Raw genomic sequence first — 21,629 nt, 5'->3', positions numbered from 1 at the left:
TACTGGCCAGATCACCAGATGAAAACACAATAAATAAAGCCCAATGAATAACCTAATGCAGGCAACACATCTAAGAATTGGTAAGCTGCAATATAATGTTTGCTTTTGGGTTTAACCACTTGCCAGTGGCTGTAAAGGCTAAAAGTTTTTTTTTTACCTTAATGCATTCTCTGCATTAAAGTAAGAAACCTTTTAGGTGCAGCACCCACCCCCGCGCCTCCCCTAAATACTTACCTGAACAGGTCCAGCCCTGTACACAAAGAGCAGCAGCAATGCTCCCTCTCACTGGACTGGACCATTGGTTCCTGCTGCTGTCAAGCAAATCCAGTGAGGAGGGTGCGCGAGGTTGGGACCCAGCACACTGTGCCAATAGACGTACACAGTGCAGCTCAGGATCGAGCCTGCACAAGTATCCCCCTAGCAAGCGGTTTGCATGGGGAGTACTCGGAGCGAGGAGACAGGTGCGCCGGTGGGAGGAGGAGGATTGGGGCTGCTCTTTGCAAAACCATTACACAGAGCAGGTAAGTCTCACATGTTTGATATTTTAGAAAAAAAAAAAAATTTGAGTATGTGGTATATTTTGGTTTTTATTTTACCTGTAATTTTTTATAAAACAATGCTATAGAAAAAAATTATTATTTTTTTTTTTTACTTTCATAGATGCTAATCTATACACTGCATATCTACAGAAAAATTATTACAGTAAATTAGTAAGGCCCCCCCAAGCACTGGGTGCATAGAATGTAGGGACTGACATCAAGGTTAAAGCCCCAGATTGTCCTTTCTACTGTCACCATGAGAACTTCAGCAGATATCAGGAGAGGTTGGCTGACACATTCCTCCTATTCATTACTAAATGTTGAAATGTTGTCCTTCACACTGAAATGGAGTCGACCAAGACTGTAAATACTGCAGCTGTGAGGTCAAGTGTTCCATGGCCAAGACCAACCAGGTGGATAAAACCCACTACCCAAAAACATCTCTACTACCCCCTGAGAAGTGAAGCCAATGTTGGTACACCTAGAACACCACTCTAGAACCATCATACTGAGCACACTGACCTACATATCCAGGTGTCCCACAGGCCGTGGACATGACACTTCCGGATCCCTCTATCTTGGACAGCCCAAAATCGCTGATCATGATTTTGGAATCTTCATCCAGACTGTAGTACAACAAATTCTCCGGCTGTATGATGGAAAGGACAATAGAGAGAGTGAGGCAAGCCATTAATCAAATTCTGATTATACAGTATTATGAGCAATTCCAAGGAGCAAATCAGAGAACCGCTAATGCAAATCATATTCCCTAATACACAGTGGGAACATTTACAAATGACATACAAAAAAGGATCAACATATGGAAATGTAAACAGGTAAAAATAGTAAAATTATACCAACAATTGTTACAATATTACTTTCAGATAAATGTCACACAATAGCTTCCTTTTAGGCCTCATGCACACTGGACGTTTGACGTTTTTACAGCAGCTGTTTTTGGCTGTAGACGTTTTTTTTTTTTCCTATAGTCATTAAACTCTCCATCATGTTATCCTGTGTCCATGCACACATAGGCTGTTAGCAGTTTTGGGCAGTGGCGTTTTTAAGCAGTAAAAATAACCCAAAACTAGTGGGTTAACGCTTAACGTTTTTGATCCATTGGAAAATAAAAACGCTAACGCGGAAAAAACGCTAAGGCTATTGCAAAAACTTTGAAAAAAGTTAAAAAACTCACTACTGGCGTTTTTATAAACGTCATTATGATGTCCAGTGTGCATGAGGCCCAAAAGTGAACCTGTACCTTAAAACATGCATGACAAGCAGCTGGCCAACTTTAAAGATAGGACCTTAAACACTGAGTACTTGTTCCCACTGCACTCTCCCTCATCCAATACTAGACTATTAGATGCTCCTGCGTAATTTTTTTGTGCTCTACAGCTAGTCAAAATTTACAGAGGGCTGTGTATTCCCCCACGCCCCCCTACTGTTCCCAAACTTGGTTATTCATGTACTGAACACTGCATTGTGGGAAGACACAGGAATTTTTAAATGTTCCCTCATTTTAGAGGCACTGAGGCAGAGTGCAGGTTCACTTTAAAGAGCTTTGGTGTCTTCACAGCACTTGCAGACTTAAGCTTTGTATATGCTTTCCGTTAGCGTTATTTTTTACTTTCCCACCTATAGCCTTGCCTTGTTTTTCCAAACTTGGGTTTTGTCTTGTTGATGTGGGATATGACAAAGCTGGTATCTACACCATATGGCCAAAAGTTTGACATCTATTAACCACATTTATATTACCTTGTTGGACTTCCCATGCCAAAACACGGACATTGATATGGAGTTTCCCCTACCACCATTGAGGTTATAACAGCCTTCACTCCTCTAGGAATGCCAAATGAGCATTTGTGAGGTTAGGTACTGATGGTGGATGAAGACCTGGCTTCCAACCACAGCTCCAGTTCATCCCAAAGGTGTGCAGTAGAGTTGAGTTTAGAGCTCTGTGTAGGCCACTCAAGTTTTCTCCACACCAAACTCATAAACAACATCTTTATGGAACTGGCTTTCTGCACGACATGTTCGAACAGAAAAAGGCCTTCCTCAAACTTGCTACAAGGATTGAAGCGCACAGTCATCTAAGGATCGTTCAAACTGGGACTGTTTTACGTAAACCGTCCACTTGTCCACACTCCCTACTGGTCTGCACTCACAATGGATTATAAAGGAAGTTGTCCCGGGAACACTTACAAGTGTTCCTGGGCACACTTCCCTGTTAACCAGACCAGCAATCCCCATTTCATTACACAGTTCTCTATGGAGAGAACTGTACTCTGGTACAGTTTGCATGCACACTGCAGAAAAACGTACTGGATTAGAAGCAAACTGCACCCGGGATCACCTGTTCCAAATGGTTCTGGGTGTGGTTCGCTTAAGCGGTCACGGTTCAGAGCACTCTCACAATCGAACTGGCCAACGGGCTAAACCATGCCCGGGACAAGTTCAGAATGCAGTGTACCCTAAGAGGTTGACCAAAATTGCTAAAGAGACCTTAAAGTCCCAACCTTCTGAAATTGTATACCAGGAGGAGTCATGGGTAATTATTCTGTAGTATATACGCTATCATAATTATGATTGAGTATATACCCTAAAACGTTGCTGTGACATTAACAGTACCCTTCACTGGAAACACCTGAACTTAAAGTGGAACTTCACTCAATTTTCAAAGTTATGTTCATCCTAATGCCCACCCATAGTGCGGTCATCAATGTTTTATCTGAAAGTACTTATTTTATTCTTTCCCTGGGATTTCCGGTTGTAGCCTCTTAGGCAAGTGACGTAATCCACCTATACGTTGACTCCTGGGATATCTGGGTCACCGATCCCAGCAGTCTCTGGGCATCCTAAGCTTAACAAAGTGCGCCGTGCAGAGTCATTAATGTGCAGGCGCAAAAACAGGAGGTGCATGCTGTGTAGCCAGCTGCACAGAATACCAGAAATGCATAAGAGCAGACCTCAGATGCCCACATCTGCGATGGCCACTGCCAGCATTCCAGGAGGTGAGGGAAAAAAAAAAAAAAAAAAAAGACAGATCTGGCAAATACATAATTTGTGGACAGTTCTAGAAATAGCCAAATTTAATGCTGCAAGTCATAAAAATAACAACGATGCTTTGATTTCAATTTTTGGTTAGGAGACTGTAGCTCTTTAATAATTTTGGGGAATCTCCCCATTCTGTGGCCATGTGGGGTATATCAAACAGTATTTTATACAGATAGTACAAGGGCAAAGGAAACCAACAACTCACAAACAGAAATTTTTACAAAATTTGCGTCCTATCTCTGAAAGAGAACTTGATCAACCAACTGATCAAAGTCAAATGAGGGTGAAAATGGCTTTCAATTCATTAAGGTTTTGCCTTCTGGTGTCTTTACACATCTAGTTTACAGCACAAGCCTTCCCTGCAATTGACGGATCTGGGGAGACCTTGGCGGCTTCTCCTCTGCAGTGATACAAGGCATGGATACTAAATTTTGCTCTGGCACTCGTTAATTGGAACAGTGCTGGGAGCTGGGATCTCCTGTCAGACAAAGCTCATGAGATATAACTAGTCAGTCACAGCCGAGCTGTCTATATTAATGCCTCTAGGATTCACACGATTGAATGAGTGAGTGATCCGTTTCCTTCTCTCTTCTGCTGACATCAACTGAAGTATATTCAACTCCCCCACCCCCCAAAAAAGATGTGTAATAAACAAAAAATGTATGTGTGTGTGTGTGTGTGTGTGTGTGTGTGTGTATATATACATATACACACACACACACACACACACACATACATATACACACACACACACACACACATATACACACACACACACACACACACACACACATTATATATATATATATATACACATATATACACACACACACACATTTATACAGTAGTAGTACAGTTTTATTCTATCTTTTCATGTGACAACACTGAAGAAATGACACTTTGCTACAATGTAAAGTAGTGTGTGTTCAGCTTGTATAACAGTGTAAATTTGCTGTCCCCTCAAAATAACTCAACACACAGCCATTAATGTCTAAACCGCTGGCAACAAAAGTGAGTACACCCCTAAGTGAAAATGTCCAAATTGGGCCCAAAGTGTCAAAATTTTGTGTGGTCACCATTTTCCAGCACTGCCTTAACCCTCTTGGGCATGGAGTTCAGAGCTTCACAGATTGCCACTGGAGTTCTCTTCCACTCCATGACGACATCACAGAGCTGGTGGCTGTTAGAGAAATTGTGCTCCTCCACCTTCCGTTTGAGGATACCCCACAGATGTCCAATAGGGTTTAGGTCTGGAGACATGCTTAGCCAGTGCCCTTTACCCTCAGCTTCTTTAGCAAGGCAGTGGTCGTCTTGGAGGTGTGTTTGGGGTCGTTATGTTGGAATACTGCCCTGCAGCCCAGCATCCGTAGGGAGGGGATCATGCTCTGCTTCAGTATGTCACAGTACATGTTGGCATTCATGGTTCCCTCAATGAACTGTAGCTCCCCAGTTCCGGCAGCACTCATGCAGCCCCAGACCATGACACTCCCACCCCCATGCTTGACTGTAGGCAAGACACACTTGTCTTTATACTCCTCACCTGGTTGCCGCCACACACGCTTGACACCATCTTAACCAAATAAGTTTATCTTGGTCTCATCAGACCACAGGACATGGTTCCAGTAATCCATATCCTTTGTTTGTCTTCAGCAAACTGTTTGTGGGCCTTCTTGTGCATCTTCTTTAGAAGCGGCTTCCTTCTGGGATGACAGCCTTGCAGACCAAATTTGATGCAGTGTATGGTCTGAGCACTGACAGGTTGACCCCCCCCACCCCTTCAACCTCTGTAGCAATGCTGGCAGCACTCATGTCTATTTCCCAAAGACAACCTCTGGATATGACGCTGAGCACGTGCACTCAACTTCTTTGGTCAACCATGGCGAGGCCTGTTATGAGGGGAACCTGTCCTGTTAAACCGCTGTATGGTATTGCCCACCGTGCTGCAGCTCAGTTTCAGGGTCTTGGCAATCTTATAGCCTAGGCCATCTTTGAGGATCTGGAAAAAAAGAATTGTTGCTCTACGTAGAGTTATTTGCCATGAGGTGCCATGTTGAACTTCCAGTGACCAGTAAGAGAGTGAGAGCGATAACACCAAAATTTAACACACCTGCTCCCCATTCCAACCTGACACCTTGTAACACTAACGAGTCACATGACACCAGGGAGGGAAAATGGCTAATTGGGCCCAATTTGTGATTCATCCTCATCCCCTAATTGAGGCAACTGGAAGCATCGGATGTTGAATATTTTGCAGCCACTGTAGCTCTACCCATCGGGATGAAAATAGATGGCATGGGCAATGGACAGGTAAGTATTGAAGGAGACGTACACCCAAAGCTTGTTTGGCTGCACTTCTGTGGATCACAGGAATGCAGTTCGTTCTGCACTCCCGTGACCCGTTTTCAGCAGCTGACATCAGAGCCGGTCCAGGCTGGGGAAAGATCGCGACAATCTAGTCGGGATTCACCCACAACCCTGGACCAGCACCCAGCTCAGCCTCAGTGAGGTGCTGAAGGCCTGAGCCCAGCCACTCCCGCCCCCTCCACAGCCCGACACGATAGTAAGCGCAAGGGGGCAGAGCAGAGAACTGTGACTGACAGTCACCAGCTCTCTGCTCACAGAGCTCTGAGAATAGATGAGTTTAAGGCCGCATACACACGGACGTTTTTACAGCGGCGTTTGAGCTTTTTTGTAGCTTGAGCCGACTTCTGGTGCGACTTCTATTCAAATCAATGAGCTTCCATAGGGAACCATTGATTCTGAATAGAGGCAGAGAAACGCGGCTGAAAGCTAGTGCCGCTAAACGCGCATCAACGCCAATGCAAAACGCGGATAAAATTGCGTTTAACGCGGGTTTTTACCTGGCATCGGTATTAGCTTTACAGCCCATTTTTTAAAACGTCCGTGTGTATGAGGCCTCGGGGAAATTTTTTTTTTTTTCCTTTTCTTTACAAAAGAGATCTTTGACATTATTCTAGCAACAGAGTTTCTTTACGTAACCGGTTACTAATATTTGCCGATTGGGTTATTTCCTTTACTTTCTGTAAAGTCATTTTGTGACCATGAGCAAAGGAGTTAAAGCCTTATATTAAAAAGCAAAGAAATGTTGAGGAGCAAGCAATGGTGGCAGTTCCATCTTGAATGCATATACAGTCTTCTAATTGTTTTCACTGCCAAAGGACTCATACTTCTGTTCAGCCAGAGATGCGATTTACATACCCCTGCTACACTGCACAGATGGTATCATTCTACCAGCTCCCGACAACTTACTACCCATTACCTCCCCCTGGTCACTGGCTAGGGCTTATAATGCTGGCTGAATGGAGAAAAAACACTGGAAGCTCCAAAACTGACCCAGGGAACAGAGGAGTCATCCGCCTTGACTGCACCATCTGAATCACAAGACTAGCTGCACAGAATTTAGTCTCTTTACATAGACAGGACAGTTCATCTGTAGGATTCAAATCTGTAGCAAGCTGCTTGCCTGGAGTTCAGCTTTAAGGAAAAGGAAAGGCCAATCTCACCTTCAGATCTCTGTGTACAATCCCCATGTCATGCAGATACTTCACAGCGTCCAGGATCTGTTTAATAAGCTGACTGGCATCTTTTTCCGTGTAGAAGCCTTTCTCTACAATCCTGTCAAACAGTTCCCCACCAGACACCCTGCAACAAGGCAATACCAGGTCATTCATAGCACTCTATAACAGTACAGTGGACCTATCATCGGATCGCATGCATGAACTTATTATAAAAAAATCTTAGCAATGTGCGAGTAACACTTCCAGGTATTAAATAACCTCGAAAAGAGATCACAGTACTTCCCCCGACAATGCCTTCATTTGCTTTTCGCTCCAGAAGGACAGAGCCATTTTTAGTCAGGCATCATCCAAGGTCATCATCTACTTCCTGGACTGAGATGCCGCCTTAGAGAGAGGAAACAAGCACAAAAATCCTGGTTCATGTGCAGTTCTTAGCCGTGGTCCCAAATGTCTGACAAAGATCAGCATCTGCTGCAGCCACTCACCTTGCAACTCGCTATAAACTTTCAATGTTAAGGACCAATCACAGGGAATGAATATTCGCTGTTGAAACACTGAGCCTCAATCCGGCCAATCAGGAGCAGGTCTGCGACCCATTTTCCGATTGGCCGAAAAGAGTCCCAATTGGCTGCCGAGGAGGAGGGAGGAAACCATTTGCTGCCCCCCCCCCACCCAAAAAAAAAAAAAATTACAACCAGCCGCCACTGGACAGATGCCAAGCCAAAATTCAGGTACTTACACTGATTGCATAATAAAAATCCATGTAATAATGGAAATAGAGCTGTATTAATTTCTGTCATTTATATCTGCCTGGAGTTCAGCTTTACTATTTTAAAGAGTGCACAACCATGTTTAATGTGGGATTGGGGGGGGGGGGGGCGCATCACCGACGCATGCGCTCTAAAGGAATGGCCACCGGTGCCGTTCCTTCTTAGCCCTGCGCTGGTAACGGCAGCTCCCACGCGCATGAGCGACGTCATCGCAGCTCCGGCCAGTCACAAAGCCGGAGTCCGCGAACCTGCAAGCAAGACAGGTGAAGATGGGAGCTCCTTCAGCTGTGACATCTTGGTGCTGGAAGGGGTTTGTTTTAAGGCAACTTTAACATATGCTAGTATGCATACTAGCACATTATGACATTACTTCTGCAGATTGCAGAAAAAAAAAAAAAAAAGTCCATCAGTTTACAGCCGCTTTAAGATTGAAATTTTTTTTTTGCAATAACTACTGACTGCCAGCAGGGGGCATTGGTGCACCACAAACATACATAACAAAACACATTTTTATAGTGTAGTGCAAAGAGCAAGGACTGAGAAAAGTGAAGAAACCCCTGGCAGTCGGGTTTCACATGCCGATTGGCTGTCCTGGGTTACCACACACTGCTTTTCATCACTGTTCTTGGGGTCATGCAATACTTACAGTTGCATTATGAGGTAAAGGTGACTGCGGCTCTCATAGATGTCCTCTAGCGACACAATATTTGCATGTTTGATCCTTTAAGAAAAAAAAAAAATATTAGTTAAAAATCAGTATTGCAACAGGTCACAGATCTTCACAGCAACAAACCTACCAGATCAAATAAGCAACAAGAAAAAATTATGGACAGAAATGTAACATGTCGCTGTGTAAAGGGTCAGATTTGCTAATAAAATGGACCTAGATTCAAATGTTGGAAAAGATAAACTTAGAAGACTAAAATGTTTACCTTTCCTGGAGCAAATACCGAACCCAGGTTTTCTCCTGTCTGATCATGTGACCTAAAACTTGGCAATTGGTCATGTGATCTCTGCTGAAGAGTGGATTTAGAGTTTGGCTTGGCTCGTCCTCTTATTAGAAGTCACATGGCTAAATGCCTAGACCTTATAATGCCCGCTGTCTATTAAGACTAATGGGTTTCTTGTAGGCTTAAAGCCCAATTCCAGGCAATAAAAAAAAGTTCTCATGGAGGTGAGGCTGTGTCCACACTGCCCGGGTCAACTGCTCGGAGAGGGGAAAGCTGTACACTCACCCGATCCTGTGCTCCACCAGCAAACGGCGCTCCCCCACGATCCGACAGTGGACTGTTCCCAACATCCTCACATCCAGAGCAGGTCTATGGGCATGATGACATTGGGAACAGTCCACCGCACAAGACCGCGGGAGGGCTGGAGCAGGGACCGGTTTTGTGTTGGGAGGATTGGAGGACTTTGTAAGTAGATCTCTCCGTTCTCCTATCTCCACCTAGGCCAATGGTTCTTAACTCCTGTCCTCAGAACCCACCAACAGGCCAGGTTTGCAGGATAACTGAAATACATCACAGGTGATAATTGCAGTATTCTAGTCTGCATCTCCCCAAGGTAATACTTAAAATCTGGCCTGTTAGTGGGTCCTCAGGACAGGTGTTGAGAATCACTGTCCTAGACCAATGGTCACCAAACTGTGGCCCAGGGGCTGGATGAGACCCTATGTTTTTATCCACCCCTTGGGGCAATATTCCCCCTACTGTCAGCATACAGTAGGGCAGTGATGGCGAACCTTGGCACCCCAGATGTTTTGCAACTACATTTCCCATGATGCTCCACTACACTGCAGAGTGCCAGAGCATCATGGGAGATGTAGTTCCAAAACATCTGGGGTGCCAAGGTTCGCCATCACTGCAGTAGGGTATAGTTCCTACACACCCACAATGGGGCACCAATCCTCCTACGGACACAAATGATGGGCCACTATTACTTCCACTAATAACAATTACGGGGAATTGTTTAATCCCTTTGACGCCAGGACATTTTCTACTTCCACTGGCCGAAGTGCAGCCACCCCCTAAAGAATGAAGGACAAACTTTGTTTAGAAAGTTTAGAGACCCTTGCCCTAGACAAAAACAAGCAGCTAACCTGTGCAATGCGGACACAGCCCCACTGCATGGGGAAACTTTTTTTTTGTTGCCCAGAGTTGGGCTTTAAAGCCTGGCACAAATCTATACCTGCCTATTAGTTGCTAAGGCATAGGCGTAGTATGATGTGATATCAGCATTTCCGTGATTTCAAGTTAAAGCATAATCTGGAAGACTCCTCTAAGCTGGTCCAGTCTCCCACAAGTTGCTAAGGGGATGCTTTCATGAAAAGACGTGCACTGATTAATGGAGTTTGACCATTTTCATATTTTTATGATGGCAGGAACTCTTTAACCTCTTTCGCTGCCATAGCCATTTTTGAACATGATTAAAAAAAAAAAAAAATAATAATTTTAGGCCTGAAGATTACACAAAACCCCAAAACATTATAGATTTTCTGAAAACAAACACCCTATAGAATAAAATAGTGGTAGTTCCAATTTTGTCACGAGATTACCGCAAAGGTCTAGGAAATGCAAAATTTCAGAAAAAAAAAAAACACACACACACACACACACACACACACACACACACACACAGTGAATTTTAGGGCAAACACAATAAATTACCTAAAATTTTTGGAAAAATATAAAAGACGAGGTAGCACCAAGTAAATAGATACCCAACAGGCCAAACCATAAATTTGCAGGCACACACGAAATGGCGACAAATTGGAATACCCAATATTTTCTGTAGGTGTCGCTTCAAAAACACGCTATAGGTCATCAGTTTAGTGTTACTTGGTCTGGTGATAAAATTATGGCTCACTTCGGTGTGCACGGAGTGACGGTTTTACGTGTAGGGGTCCTAGACGCATGCGTTTACATGCGTACGTGCGTGTATGTGTGGGGAGGGGGTCCTCAACATTTTTTTTTGGGGGGGGGGGGGCAATCGGTCCGTGGCACAGCCACCCAAATGCTTCCACCTGACAGGCAGGAGTCTGCTTGTCAGTTATATACACACACACATACAATCCAGTGGCTGCAGCCACCAGATTGTGTGCGAAACCCTCCGCTGTCAGGTCTGTACGTTGTATGGGTCACAGACTGGATAGCATAGCAAAGGTTGTCAGCTAATGGCTACATACACACTGGTGTCTCAATGATAAAATTAAAAAGTTAAAGTTTTGATTGCAGTAATAAAATAAAAACAAAGTGTTAAGGGGACCCAGGCTCCTTTTTACCACCTTCTGTGGCCCTACTGAAAAAGATACAGGCTTACTGGAAGCAAATGAGGACCTCATTTGGGGCGCCCCCAAAAGGACTAGACGATCGACTGTGCCTGCTGGGTCCTCTCCTGAGCCTCCAGAATTAACATTTATCTGCACACTATGGGGGAGAGATTTACTAGATCTGGTGCAGCTGTGCATAGTAACCAATCAGCTTCCAGGTTTTAGCCCACGTTCACATTAGGCTGTTTTGACATGAGCTTTGACATGTGAAATCGCCGCCTATTTCCACCAACGTCCGAATCGGTGCGACGCCGACTTTGCAGTGTCGCACCGATTCCCATAAGGAGTTCCTGCACTACTCTTGGCAACCCGGGGGGGGGGGTGGGGGGGGGGGGTGGGGGGGGTTCGATTTCAATAGACATCTGAGCATGAACCCGCACAGATGTCTGTCAAATCGCCCCCAATGCTGGACTGAATTGCAGGTGTGAAAAAATGAAATTAAGGGAGTTCATCTGAACACGCACGATTTCAAATCAGCCCTCGGTGTGAACCTTGGCTTATTGTCAAAGCTTAAATTGAACAAGCTGAAGTTAGAAGCAGATTGGTTACTATGCACAGCTGCACCAGATTCTGCACCAGCTTTAGGTGTCCGTTTATGAAGCAGTGATCAGCGGTGATCCCGAGGATCACCGCTGATCACAGTCCATAAACAGTTTATGAAACAGTGATAATCGGGGGAGAACATGTTTGAACTTGTTCTCCCGCCGATTATCTCTACACATGGAGAATTCTCATGAATGACACAGTAACGGCCAGTTTATGAAGCGGTGATCTCACCGCTTCACTGGAGATCTGAGTCAAAATTCACACTCCCAGGTTCACCAGCTCAGAGGTGGTGAATCGGGGAGTGAAGAGGAAATCTGGGGGGATCTGAGGGGGAAGGAGGAAGATTTTTAACTTCCTTATGCCTCGTTCAGACCCCCCAACACTGTTAGCATGTCCCCCTGTCATATTTATGTGTATATATATATATATATATATATATATATATATATATATATATATATATATATATAATGTGTGTGTATATACATGTATATATAATGTGTGTGTGTGTGTGTGTATACATATGTATATAATGTAGGGGGACTCATTATTTTATTAACATTAATCGTCCGTGTATTGAGCGGTGATAATTTATCACCGCTTAATAAACTGACATCTCTGTATTTCTGGTGCTGTAATCTCGAAAAGTCTCACGAGATTCCATTATCAGGGGCCGTTCTCCACTGTTTGAAGCATTTGTAGATCTCTTCACTCCTCCAAAGGTGAAGCGATCTACAAAGCTTCATAAACAGGCACACAGAGAAAGATCTTCACTGTGAATGCCGGAGAACAAAGCAGTGAATACATTTCACTGCTTCATAAACGGACACCTTAGTGAATGTCTCCCAAAGTGTGTAGGCTGCATGTCTAGGGGTACTACTAAAGTCCCATGCACACTGGACCATTATCCCTGGTGCACAGGGCTCCAGCGTTTAGCTGCGAGAGGATGGCAGAGGTGTCCCTTTCAGCTCTGCTGCTGGTATTCTGTCAAACTATACAAGAAGCTGACAGCTATTGCAGCTTGACGGTGTACTTAGGCTTTATAACCACTTTAGATGTTCATAATGCTAACTTTTTTTTACCTTAATCCATTCTTTGCATTGGGGTAAAAAATGCTTAGGTAGTAGTGCCCCCTCCTCACTTCCTTATACTTACCTGAACTCTCATTTGATCCAGCGCTGTTGCCGGTCTGCAGCAGCTCTCTTACTTTCCGGGCTCACATGCCATTGGCTCCCACTGCTGTCAATCAAAGCCAGTGATGAGGGGGCGGGGCCGAGCCCCATTGTCTGTCTATAGATGCAGGCGGCGCTGCACGGGAGTGAGCCTGCACAAGTACCCCTACAGTAAGCAGCTTCCTATGGGGGCACTCAACAGAGGAAAAGCCAGAAATTGCTGGCAGGGTACCCGAGAACAGACGTTTCGGGGTCCACTGTGTGTAATTCCAGCACCGAGCAGTATAAACCTTTAATTTTTTTTTATTTTGCATTTACAATTACTTTAAGGCGGTATGCGCCCAGGGACAAATGCCTGCAATGCAGAGTTCTGCCCAGGGACAGGGTTTGAGCTCTCCAAATCAGCAGGGAGTATGAGCTTTACTTATTTCAGAGCTACAGGTCTGACTCACTAGGGGACATGCTAAACCTCTGCAGAGAGACCACTGCTTCCACACAGAGGACAAGTATCATTCTCCACAGCAAGCTGGCAGGCTACAAGATTGACTGTGGCTAAAAAAATTTAAATAAAAAAAATTGGGCTTCAAGTTAAAATGAGTTACTGCCCGAGGACCCATACTACAAGGGCGATCATGGCTGTACAGAGAACTTTTTGTGGTAGACTGTTAAAAGGTAAGCTGGGTGCAGAAGACTTGAGGACTGTGAATGGAGTAGAGGATTCTGGGAGGTGAGCCATTATCAACAGATAAGCGACTGTTCTCCGCAAATGTCTCAACAATGAAAGGCACTCTTGTGCAATGCCGCAGTTTCCCTAACAAAAGCCCCTGCATGTCTGAGTCATGCAGCTACACGCAAGCTTTTCTCTGCAGCCCACACACGAGAAAGTTGGTATATATAGATATAGTTGGAGCTCCTGAAAGGCTTCAAGGAAAAAAGAAAAAAAAAAAAACAAAAAAAAAAAAAAAACATAACAGTGGGTGAGCTGCAAAGACTAAAGAGTCAGGGTTAAAGCCACATAGGCAGTGGGGTCCCGGCTAGTGGGAGGACAGTACAGGCAGCTGCAACAAGTTCCCAGCTGTGGGGGCGTACTGAATTCTATTACATGGCTACGGAATTCTGCCCCATTCTTCTACCTATACAAACGGGTTGTGTATTCCCTCCCACAGCAAAAAGCTCCACCGCGAAAATACAAAGCGTACCTGGAGGTTAGTAACAAACAAGGTTGAGGGAGGAGATTAGGAAAAAGGTACAGGCTGTGCTGGGGATGAATATTGTATTGGTTTATTGTTTAAAAAAGGGAAAGTACATGGAGCATATATTAGGTTATGAAAAGTTTACTTTTAAAGCAGACCTCCAGGTAAAAAAAAAAAAAAAAGCGCTACTTAGCCCGGCTACCACACATCTCAGCCGGCCCGAGTGGTTAGCAAGTGAATAAAATTAATAAAACTATAAAAAACTTAAATTCTATTTAATATATAAAATTGTTATATATAGATATATATATATCAGGTGAAAGCAGCCTCAGTTCAATTCATTCAACTCCAACATGTTTCACCCCACCATTTAGGGTTTAAAAAAAAAAAAAAGTATATATATATATATAATCAGTATTAATATAATTTAAAAAGGGAAAGTCGTCTTGTTTGTTCAGTACATATACAGGCTCTGCATCATGGTTGCGCCTTGCTAATCTCCCTTAATCTCAATGCTAGACAGGGTCTGGTATAATATACTCCATGTAGTCTTCATTGACATGCAACCACCACAACGCTCATCACAGCAAGACACTATTAGGGAGATTTACTAAAAAACAAGTGCACAAAAAATCTGGTGCAGCTCTGCATAGTAACCAATCCGCTTCCAAGTTTTATTGTCAAGGCTTAACATGATTGTAAAGGTTCGTTTGTTATTTTAAAATACACTCACATACTTTTTTTTCCCCACTTTTTTTAAAAAAGTAATCACAAACCCTCTGTTCTCAACTGCATAAGGACCTCAGATAGTTGGGGCAAGAGAAACAGCATTACACCGGTCTTCCCAGTAAATGGCTGTGCAGGGGTGGGGGGGCCCGGTCAGGACAAGTGTGTTCATTGGAGAAAAGTAGGCCGAGTTCCCAGCACTGCCAGAAAAGTGACAAGGCTGTGCTCTCATGCCTAGTGTTATCAGTTTTAAAATGAAAGCTGAAGGGACTGAAAAAACACCAAAAAGAACAGGATACTTTTTCATACATGGTGCAGCAGGCAAATATCAGGAATATGAAATGTTGGGGTAACGTATTCTTTAATATAGAGTCTTCAGCAACCTCCATCCTTTTGGTAAGGCTTGCCACAAGGTGTTGGTGGGAATTTATGCCCATTTGGGCAAATGGGGCATTTTTGAGATCAGGTACTGATGGAGGAAAAGGCATGGGCTCATCCGGTGGTCTACAGACCACTCAAATTCTTCCACACCAAACTTATCAAACCTGGTCTATATGGAGCTGCCATTGTCCACAATGGCACAGTCATGCTTGAGCAGAAAAAGTTCTTTAAACGGTTACCATAAAAGTGGAAGTTCACAACGGTCTAAAAAAAAAAAAAAAAAAAAAAAAAAAAAAAAAAAAAAAGAAGTATAGAATTACAGTACCCTTCACTGTAAACACCTGAGCTCAGCAATTCTGGCAGGTGTCCACATACGCTTGGCCATTTGGTTTAATAGTAAACTCATTTTCCAACATGATACCAATTGATGGCACAGTTTATAAACAGCAAACCATACAACTCCTAGTGCATCCAGAGAACTGGCTCTTTCCAGGTACAGACCTGAACTATGAAGTCCGGAGGAGGAGGAGCAGTGAACACACAGAAGCATATTTGCCACATAAGGGTCTTTATTTTGGCTTTATATTAAGGAGTGCTCTACTGCTGTGGTGCTCAACCTCAGTCTTCAATTACCAACTGGCCATGTTTTGGGAACTTCCCTTAGATAAAATAGCTCTTATCAATACCATGTCTTTTATATTGATTTAAAGCAGCTGTGCAAAGAAAAGGAAAACCTGAAAACATGGCCCGTTGGGGGAACTTGAGGACTGAGGTTGAGAACCACTACTCTACCGAACCCGATTTCTTTTTACAGAGGGGTTTTCTTCTTCTATCTCTGTAAAAACTGTATAGATACAAGTAAAAAAGATGTTTCGGCTGTGTAAAAAAAAAAAAAAAAAAAAGCATTTTGTGCACTAGGACAGCACACGAGATAATGGCAGATGACCAGCTAAGAGGTAGGAAAAGGCCAATCCCTCTAAATCCCCAAAGACTACATAGATCAGTGCATTAGAGGGAATCAGACTTGTTTGGGCCATTACCGCTGCTTTGGCAAATGAGGGATTTCTTAATCACGCTCAGGTTTAGACAAGAGAAATGCAGAGATTCCGGAGCAGATAACGGGATGGATGGGATCCGGCAAGGGAGGGAGCAGAGGGGAGGGGAGATTACAGGCTGCTTTACGAAAAAGATGTTGCACAGATGTCACGGCTATTCTTAGCATTGTGGATCTGACAATTGTGGCTTTCTCTGGGTATTTTTGTTTGTGTTGGCCCTAGATAATAAGATGCCTGCCTGGTGACCTGAAAATATAAAACTATATATATAAAAATATATTATATATATATTATATATACATATACACACACACATACACACACACACACACATACATACATATATGCGCTACTCCCCCCCTTCCACCACATCCCAAAGGTGCTCTATTGGACTGCGATCTGGTGACCAGTGGCCATTGGACCTCATTGACATGTGACCTCATTGTCAGAAACCAGTGGTGAGATGATCTGATCTTTGTGACATGGTGCATTATCCTGCTGGAAGGAGCCATCAGAAAATGGGGACACTGTAGTCATAAAGGGATGGACATGGTCAGTAATAATACTCAGGTAGGCCGTGGTGTTTAAAACAATGCTCAGTTGGTACTAAGGGGCCCAAATTGTGCCAAGAAAATATCCCCCACAACCATTACACCACCACCAGCCTGAACTGTTGATACAAGGTAGGATGGATCCATGCTTTCATGTTTATGAAAAATTCTGACCCAAATATCTGAATTTCGCAGGTGAAAGCGAGACTCATCAGACCAGGCAACGTTTTTCCAATCTTCTATTATCCAATTTTGGTGATCCTGTGCGGATTGTAGCCTCAGTTTCCTGTTCTTAGCTGACAGGAGTGGCACCCGGTGTGGTCTTCTGCTGCTGTAGCCGATTTTCATCAAGGCTCAATGTGTTGTGCGTTCAGAGATGGTATTCTGCATACCTTGGTGGTAACCAGTGGTTATTTTGAGTTACTGTTGCCTATCATCTCGTCTGTCCATTCTCCTCTGACATCAACAAGGCATTTTCATCCACACAACTGCCACTCACTGGATATTTTCTTTCGGACCATTCTTTATAAACACGAGAGATGGTTGTGCGGGAAAATCCCAGTAGATCAGCAGTTTTTGGAGTTGCTGCCATGTGATTGGTCGATTAGCAATTTGTGTTACCAAATGTAGCACCCTGGAGTTTAGGCAGGGAGCTCCTTACAAATTTACTTTCCAGGATTAGCTACCCTGGTTAATTTTTAGAAATCTATTGATTTCTTTCTAAGCTTGGCCTTGATTAACTTTTCCACCACTAGGTGGCTGGGTACTTTGTGGTACTAGATATGAGAGGGGCAACTTAAAGTCAGGTTATGGGTATATGGGGTATCTCATCCTATGGGCAGGGGTTTTCTTGAATCCCTTGGCCTGCTGGGAGCACCTATATATTTTGGTGAAGTCAGGTAATCTGTTCTGTGCTGCCTAGACGGCTGTCTGGGTGGAGGTGTGTCGTGTCGCCCCGGGCTGCTGGGCCGGAGATTGGGCCTATCCCAGGGGCATCTGGCTGCTGGGCTGTCTGAGGGCCTGTCCAGAGGCAGGGGAGCGGCACGGGGTTGGGATTGCGGTCTGGCCAGGGGTGACGGTTCTGCCGGCCAGAGAGCCTGTCGGTGGTCGGAGGTGAAGGGGAGGCTGTCTCCACTAGGGGACCAGCCACCTTTTTGGCGGGGACCACAGTGAGTAAATGAGGCAAGTACTGGATAGGTATTCTCGCCGAATGGGCACGGTGAAGAATCGGGAAACTTCAGATGGTGATCAAGTCAGGGACCCAGCCAGCGGAGGTGACTCTTGCAGAGCAGCCTCGTGTGCCAAGCCAGGGAATGAGCAGGCCAGCAGGGGTGAAGTTTGAGAAGTATCGGGAGTGACAAGCCAGAGACCAGGCAGGGAGGCGGGGGTGACGCTTGAGGTAGATACCACCGTGAAGATTGGAGGAGCTCAAGGATTCAGTGGCAGTGAATCGGAGGGTCCAATGAGAGACCGGGAGCTCAGTGGGCTGAAAGGAGAAATTGTAGTGTAGTTTAAAGAACTGTTACGCTTTGTGTTAGGAACTGTTAGACTGTTGCCATAGGAGACAGCATTCCTGCACGTGCAGATGTGGTGCCTTGCTGGGGCCTTTCCCTGCACAGCTGTCCTCCTATTGAAGTCTGAGTCTGCAAATTGAAATGGGAAGGCTGTCCACAAGGTTTAGGAGTGTGTCTATGGGAGTTTGACCATTCTTCCAGAAGCATTTGTAAGGTCAGGCACTGATTTTGGACGAGAAGGTCTGGCTCCCAGGCTCCACTCTAATTTATCTTAAAGGTGTTCTATCGGGTTGAGGTCAGGACTCTGTGCAGGCCAGTCAAATAACTCCACCCCAAACTTGGCATGCTGAAAGCTTAAGAGTTCTCTTCAATTCAACTAATGGGCCAAGCCCAACCCCTGAAAAACCACCCCACACCATAATCCCCCTCTACCAAATGATATGGACCGGTGCACAAAGCAAGGTCCATTGCAGACCATAAAAGTGGGTGTAGATGCAGGGCCTGCACACTCAGTCGCATACATATTGCAAAGGGAAGAGGGAATTCAGAGAGCTGAAGTGGCTCTGGAGGGTGAAGGTCGGCTTAACCCTACTAAATTCCTCTGGGAGAAAATTTGAACGCCATTTGCGAGCCAGGTCCTCACATCCAGCATCTGACCTCATAAATTAACTTTTGGCTGAATGGGCCAAATAGGCCCTCCAACCCTTCCAAAATCATGTGGAAAGTCTGCCCAGACGAGGGGGAGCTGTTATAGTCGTGATGCAAACTCAATATTAATGGTCATAGTTTCAGAAAGGGATGTCGAACAAGCTGATATAGGTCTAATGATCAGGTGCCATTTCATTTAAAAGTAGGTGTACACCCAATCACTAAAAGAAGGGAAAAGGAGACATGATTGAAGCCTAATAAAAAAAAAACACGAAGAAGGGGTCAGACTCATCGGACCACTTAGTCTTTTTTTCTGCTGTCACTCTCATTTCCAAATCGCTTATAAGCCTCAACCCCTTAATGTAATTTAAAAAAAAAAAATGTATGGTCTGCAGACAAAAATTCTGGTGATCCTGCCATGATGGTCCTTTGGCACTTCCTGTTTTTGGGTGACAACGGTCTCTCATTGGTGCTCCTGTCATATGCACCCTACAAGTGGTTGTGCTGACACTAGGAACGCACCAATACCCCTTTATCTGTGAATACGAGTACCGATACTTTTGGTCCCGTACTTGCTGATTCCGAGTACTGATGCTTAGCGGTGCGATTTAAGTCCATACAAAATGAATCCAAAGAATGGTATACGATTTGAACAGGAATGCGGCAGGATTTCTGTCCGAATCACATGCGGTTTCCCCACCGCTCCAGTGTGATCCAGGCTTGTCATAGTGCTTTGGAGTCTGAGGTCACACAGGAGCGGGGAAACCTTCCAGCATGATGCATTTGACCAGCTCTGGCTTCCAAACGGCTGTGCACATCTATGGCTGTGGCTTGGGCTCCTCCTGCCTCTCCCATGGCTTTGTTCCCCATATTTCCAGCGGCTCTCTTTCTCCAGCGGTTTAAGCCAACCACTGTACACCCCCCCCCCCCCCCCCCCGATCCCGCTGTACCAGATTGCCATGATCCCCCGCTGTCAGACGCCGAAAAGCCACCAGTCCAGGGATTTAAAATTCCTGTGACCCCCTCTCCTCTCTGGACATTATGGGCTAGACAGCTTCTGATTGGTCAGCGCCATCCATTTGACAGTGCCTACAAGTTAGAAGCCCTGTAGTGCATACTGTCAGCACTAGAATGCTATGGCTCGAACCGCTGGAGGCTGGGGGGAGAGAGCAGCTGTAGACTGGGGGGGGGGGGGGGGGGGGAGGGGGACAAAGAAATGGTGGAAGGAGGCAGGAGGAGCCGCAGATGTCCACAGTCAGATGGGAGCTGGTGGAACCCATCATGCAGGGAGATTTCCCACACTGCTCCTATGTGAGCTTCACTATGACAAGCCTGGGTTCCGACAGGAGCGGTGCAGGAAACTACATGCAATTCGGACAGGAATCACACCAAATTCCTGTTCAAATTGCATACAATTCTTTGCAGTGTGATTTACACCCATTCATTTGGTATGGACGCAAATCACACCGCAAAGTATCGGTTAGGATATCAGGAGCATTTTCACAAGTACTCGTGAAAACACTCGGTATCGGCACCGATGCATCTCTAGCTGACACACATTGCACAGGCATGGTCCACCGTTGTCACCATCAGGAACAATGATGTGCCGCTGATTGTTGAGGATAAAAAGGAAATGTCATCCAGTAGGAACTTACATCTACAATAATCAAGATGGATTTCAACAAGCTGCAGCCAAAAAGGTAAACAAGCAACTGTCCAGCTGCTTAAAAAAGCCCCATCAAGCCTTGCCAGTGTTGCCCCCGGTGCCCATTAGAACAGATTTTTCCATCATCGAGCACAAAGATAACAAAGGAATCTGATCACATGATTGGACACTTTAAAAAAAATTAAAATAAAAAAAAATGAGGCCCTTTGTTTACTGGCCGGCAATGAAGGAGTGGAGCTGTACAGCCTGAAGTGACCCGTTATACCCAATGGCAGTGCAGATCACACAGGGTTCACAGGATTGCCATGGAAACCTGACAGTCGAAGAAGGGTTTATTTCATTATTTGATCCCGTGGCTTTATGCACTGTCCATAAAGTACAGGCTAGAGGAGCCTCTCCCGCCCAACAGCTACATATACAATTGAGACAAATGCACAGAGACTGTTGTGCCTGCCGAAAGATTTGCCATTGTATGCAAAACACCCTTTGCTGTGCCATGTGTGAAAGCGCTTTTCAGTGCCCCCAGTACTGCAGACACAACGCCGATGCCCCACCTTTGACTGCGATTTGGAATGCTGGCAAAGACCACTGCACTGGTGACATTTTATGTACACATTAGATTCAGGACTGAAAATATATTAAAATATTTTCTATGGGACCTCCTAGAGGCACCTCTCACCACTGATGAAATAGTGACTGCAATAGCTTGTCTTGCCAGGTCCAAATCCCCGGGTTCGGATAGTTTACCCATTGAATTCTATTCCCAATTCAGTGAGATACAGTACTTACCCCTAAATTGCTAGCCTTATATAACCACTTTTTAGAGACCTTCATACTACCCCCTTCCATGAGAGAGGCAACAATAGTCCTTATACCTAAACCAGGTAAGGATCCAGGCTACCCTGAATCCTATCGCCCCATTTCCCTATTACAAGTGGACATTA

General features: G+C 44.8%; 1 protein-coding gene across 1 annotated transcript in view; it reads right to left on the bottom strand.

Moving 5' to 3' along the window:
• CAMK1 (calcium/calmodulin dependent protein kinase I) overlaps positions 1–21,629 on the bottom strand; it is a 217,908-nt gene that overhangs the window by 31,383 nt on the left and 164,896 nt on the right. The window contains exons 4-6 of the mRNA XM_073591985.1: positions 8,552–8,626; positions 7,121–7,259; positions 1,062–1,188 (exon numbers count right to left, since the gene is read on the bottom strand). Coding sequence (XP_073448086.1) covers positions 1,062–1,188; positions 7,121–7,259; positions 8,552–8,626 — 341 coding nt within the window. The remainder of the gene's footprint in view (positions 1–1,061; positions 1,189–7,120; positions 7,260–8,551; positions 8,627–21,629) is intronic.

The sequence above is a fragment of the Aquarana catesbeiana genome, linkage group LG07 (assembly GCF_042186555.1).
Source record: "Aquarana catesbeiana isolate 2022-GZ linkage group LG07, ASM4218655v1, whole genome shotgun sequence".
NCBI classification, from domain to species: Eukaryota; Metazoa; Chordata; class Amphibia; order Anura; family Ranidae; genus Aquarana; species Aquarana catesbeiana.
The sequence above is the reverse complement of the archived record's forward strand: the minus strand, read 5'-3'. Positions and strand labels throughout refer to the sequence as shown.